At 34.7% G+C, this 4,569-nt stretch overlaps 1 protein-coding gene across 2 annotated transcripts; it reads left to right on the forward strand.

The window, feature by feature from the left end:
* The first annotated feature begins 1,618 nt into the window (after positions 1-1,618).
* Positions 1,619-4,321, forward strand: UBP27 (ubiquitin-specific protease 27). 2 transcript variants are annotated; one of them, XM_079078925.1, is made up of 9 exons: positions 1,619-2,038; positions 2,155-2,281; positions 2,353-2,453; positions 2,528-2,758; positions 2,878-2,946; positions 3,051-3,179; positions 3,296-3,433; positions 3,515-3,577; positions 3,670-4,321. In XM_079078925.1, exons 1-9 carry the CDS (start codon positions 1,733-1,735, stop codon positions 4,207-4,209), a joined length of 1,704 nt encoding a protein of 567 aa, XP_078935051.1. In that variant the 5' UTR covers positions 1,619-1,732; the 3' UTR covers positions 4,210-4,321. The 2 variants fall into 2 exon arrangements, with proteins under 2 accessions (XP_078935051.1, XP_078935052.1); XM_079078926.1 differs by lacking the exon at positions 2,878-2,946.
* Positions 4,322-4,569: the final 248 nt, after the last annotated feature.

Below are 4,569 nucleotides of genomic sequence, written 5' to 3' on the forward strand. Positions count from 1 at the left end.
CAAGCCCTAAACTACAAAAGATGACATCTAATAAGCTACATGTCAAGGCTATGACTTTATACCTCCAAGATGAAGCCTTTGATGTGGAGTTTTTGGATCCAAGATCTCTCTTCCAATCTTGATACTTCTCTCTTCAAAACATCCTTCAAAGATCTTAGCAATCACTTAAACACTCACAAAACTCAATGAACAAGAGGGGGAGGCGATTCTAGGGTTTTTTTCTGGGCAAAGAGGCTGGTAAGGAGGTCAGCCCTAGAGGTGAAGTCCTTTAAATAGGGTACAATGTCCGATAAATTAGGGTTTTCATCCCCAGCTTCAACTCGTCGAGTTGGGGCTCCCCAACTCGTCGAGTAGATCCTCCGATCTACGCGGCTGGAAGGCTTCCTACTCGTCGAGTTGGAGCCTCCCAACTCGTCGAGTTCCTTTCAATACTTAAAAAGAAATTAGAATTAATTCATACATGGACCAAGCGTTACATATTAATTCGTAAAGTCAATATTTTCTAATCTCATTATACTTTAATCGTTTCATGTCTTTTCATAGACCTAACTTTTATGGATGAGTTGGAATTCAACTACTTACACTTCTTTCATAACCATATGATTGTAGCATACTTGTATTTCATACATATAGGAATTTTAGCTATTATCCATGACTTTTGTCCTAACATTTCACTTTGAATACACATACATTCGTCATACTTTGTAGATTTCAACATTTTGTGGTCACATACATGACTTATAACACTTAACAATCAAGCTCCTAATACTACAGTTGACGTGGGGTGGACAAAATATTACTAGAGTCTTAGGTCAACAATCAAATTTCTTGTTAACCCAAATAAAATATATGTTGGTTGAAAACGGGTGTGGTGTTAATGGAAGAAAAGATGTTCCAAATTCATGTGGATTAGAAGAGTCCATAAGGGTGATAATAGTCGTGAGTTTAATGGCAATTTAATAACAAAACCTGGACTCATTGTTTTCATTTTTTATTGTTGCAAAATTGCAAGATTTTTCCTTAATTACACATGGATGTTTGTCAACATTTTTTTTTACAATTTAACATCAATTTAGGTGTTTTCAAATTTCTTTTTAGATTATTATCCCGTTGAGAGAGAGAGAGAGAGAGAGAGAGAGAGAGAGAGAGAGAGAGAGAGAGAGAGAGAGAGAGAGAGACGTAAGCAAGGGTTGTAACAAAAAGACAAAAACATGGGCAAAAGCGCTATTTTACAAACGTTTAACAACATATTTCTAACGGTGTTAGTGGGAGGGGCGACCAATGCAAGAAAATCCTAATTTAAGGACTATTGGTGTAATAAAAATAAAACTTGGACTCAAGTTGTTTGAATTACCAAACCATAGGGAGCATTAAAAAAATGTATTCGGATAAACATTTTTTTTTATCGGATATTTGAGCAAATTGAAAGGCAAAATTGAATGTAGGGGTTTTAACAATTAAAAAGTTACATGAGGGTTTTTTTTTTTCGACTGAAGACCCAAAATGAATTGGGTTTTATTGTATTTTTGCCTATGTTATTTCATGATGTTAGGCCCAACAAATAACCCCAAAGGCCAAAGCCAAACCAAGCAATGTGTCAAGAGAATCATGAAATCCCCGGGCAAAGAAAAAGTGGGGTTTTGACTTTTGACAATCAACTGACCGCAGATGAAATCGATGAGCCTCAGACTATATCGACGACAGCACCCCGAGTAACTTCAGACGCAAGCAGATGAAAATCCACGGCGACGTGAATGTTCAATCGCTGTTTCATTCATTCAGACATGGGTTTAGAAGCCTCTCTCACAACGCCCACCGGGTTACTTCATCTGGATTCCAAATTTCTATTGCAAGTAGCATACTCAGTGTTGCTGGTTTGATTCTTGCTTTTAGAGATGAAAGAGGAAGGAGGGGTTTCAATAATTTGTTCTTGTCATGGTCGTCATCGTCGGAGAGCGAATCTTCGCCTGAGAAATCGTGGGTCGTTCCCGGATTGCAAAATCTCGGCAACAATTGCTTCTTGAACGTAGTTCTGCAGGTATCATAATCGTTATAACTTATCAATTTTAGAATACAAATCCACATGGTTTCTGCTAGGACTTTGATTCCATGATGCATTACTTTGTTGGAATTTGATTTTTATACTTTTTTTAGGCTTTGGCCAGCTGTTCTTCTTTTCTGAGTTCCCTCCAGAAGATTGTGGAGGATTTCGAAGCTTCATCAGAGATCGAAGTAAATGAGGACATGCCACTTGCAGTCTCGTTGAATGCTCTATTGCAAGGTAACAATCTTACCATGAAACACCCCCAAATGATTCCATATCATCAACTAAAAAGCTGAGATTTACTGTAGAATTATGCATCATTCGACATAAAGGAAAAGTATTAAGTCCACGAAAAGTGATGCTTGCAATGGCTCTTTATACCCCTAACTTCAACCTAACAAGTCAACAGGTGAGACTATCATCATTACCACATCAAGCATGTTGTTCTATCATCTTCTGTTTAATATATTGACTTTTGTTCAGGATGCAGAAGAAGCATTAGCCCACATGTTATCTTCTTTAAGAGAAGAATGTTCAGTATGTTTTGGCTCAAATCATAATTCTCTAACTATTGCAACTGCATCCAGTAATCGTATTCTTCCCCCAAATGGAAGGATTATTCACAGTGATCTAGAAAGATGGACTCAGAGTTTTCTTGGACCCTTTAATGGAATCATTGGCAGCATTTTGACTTGTCAAAGCTGTTCGTTTCAGGTTGAATGGTACTTCTGTTTTTCTTTCTTTTTCACTAATCTCTGCTTTCTTCTTATGTTACCTCTAAATACAAGAAGTGAATGAGTTTCATATTTCACAATTTTCTATTCATCTTCCAGATTTCACTGGACTTCCAATTCTTCAATTGTTTATACCTTTCACCACCAACATATGGGGGTGGTTCTATTGTATGTAAAGTTCATATATTTTTATTTATTTTAATTTGTCATACATGCTAACAAGAGTTATCATCAAAGTTAACATATACTTTTTTATGATCCTATCATATTAGATACCTGGATGCTCTATAGAAGATTGCATGAAGCAATTTTTTGTTGCAGAAAGGCTTGAAAATTACTTTTGCACTCATTGCTGGCATACTTCTGCCATGAAATATTTATCTCTGCTAAATAAAAACGAGGTGAGTAGTGAGTTACAATTATTTATCATCTATCTAAACAAGATTTCATTAATTCATTTCATTACTTTATTAAAGATTTTGTTGAGCTAAAATAGTATTCATGCTCAAATTATCAGACAGATATTGAAAAACTCCAAAATTGTAGCAAACAAGATACATGTGGCTGCAGAAATATACAATCTCTTAAATCATTACCTTGGTCAAATAACTATTCACGTACATTCAAGCAATTACATATTGCACGTAGTCCAAAGGTAATATCATATTCTTTATTTAACCTTTAATGGTAATAATTTACTTTCACTCTGAATAAATATGTTCTTATACTTGTATAGATTTTATGCCTCAACTTACAACGTGCTTCAATTAATGCATTTGGGGAATCTGTTAAGCTCCAGGTAATTTTTTTTTTTTTTTTTGTTATGTGTTCATGTACATTGTATTTTGTGTTTTGTTGTTTATTATTTATAACCAAAGTTTATAATTTTAGGGTCATATCTCTTTTCCTTTGAGTTTGAACATGTCACCATTCCAAAACAGAGGAGTTGAAATAAAACATATGGAGCAAAATCAACAGCCGATTCGTTATTCTCACATTTTCAAATTACAAAATGATAGTTACCCTTTGTGTAATGTATACAAACAAGGAAAAGAAGGCAATTTAACAGAAAGATATACTGATTATGTGGAAACTAAACAACCTTGTTCAGAAGTTGATAGTGAATTAGAAATCCAAGAGGAACAAAGTCATGAGACTTTGAAGTTGACACCAAATGGAGATCATACATACAATCTTGTTTCTGTTGTGGAGCATTTTGGAAGCACAGGAGGTGGGCATTACACGGTTTACAGAAGAGTAAGTAAAAAGAAAACAAATGATAATAATAATACAGAAATTGATGTGATTTCAGAGCCTTGTGATGTGTATTGGGTTGGGGTGTCAGATAGCCATGTTTGTAGGGTATCTGAAGAAGATGTTCTTGGCTCAAGGGCTAGCTTACTTTTCTATGAAAGAGTTTTAGAAAGTTGACAATTTGGTGATAGAAACAATCAAACAATGAGCTTGTTTTATGTTGAATTCGGATTGGAGTTTTGAGTTTTGTAACTGAGATGGAATATATTGGTTGATTGATTTTAAATTAGCTTATGTTTTTTTATAAATTGATTATTAGGTATGCAGTAATAAAGTTTAGGAAATTTTGTTAAAATTTACTTATGTAGTACCTAAACGCTATACATTGATAAGTTGTTTTGGCAAGTCTTGTTTGTACATGTAAAATAACCAAAATATTCTGGGGTAAAAGAGTAAATTGGTATGTGTATCGCTGCTCACGAAAAAAGAAAATTTAAGGCTATAATTCATATGTTTTTTTTGGGGGTTGAGTGGTAT

The sequence above is a fragment of the Lactuca virosa genome, chromosome 2 (genome assembly GCF_052849685.1).
Source record: "Lactuca virosa cultivar CGN04683 chromosome 2, Lactuca_virosa_CGN04683_v6, whole genome shotgun sequence".
NCBI lineage: Eukaryota > Viridiplantae > Streptophyta > Magnoliopsida > Asterales > Asteraceae > Lactuca > Lactuca virosa.

Excerpts from the sequence above, each read along its gene's own strand:
- UBP27 (XM_079078925.1), top strand. The coding sequence starts at position 1,733 with ATGAAAATCCACGGCGACGTGAATGTTCAATCGCTGTTTCATTCATTC. Across the intron at positions 2,282-2,352 it reads GTTGAATGCTCTATTGCAAG|AATTATGCATCATTCGACAT; the intron begins GTAACAATCTTA and ends GATTTACTGTAG. Across the intron at positions 3,180-3,295 it reads CTCTGCTAAATAAAAACGAG|ACAGATATTGAAAAACTCCA; the intron begins GTGAGTAGTGAG and ends TCAAATTATCAG.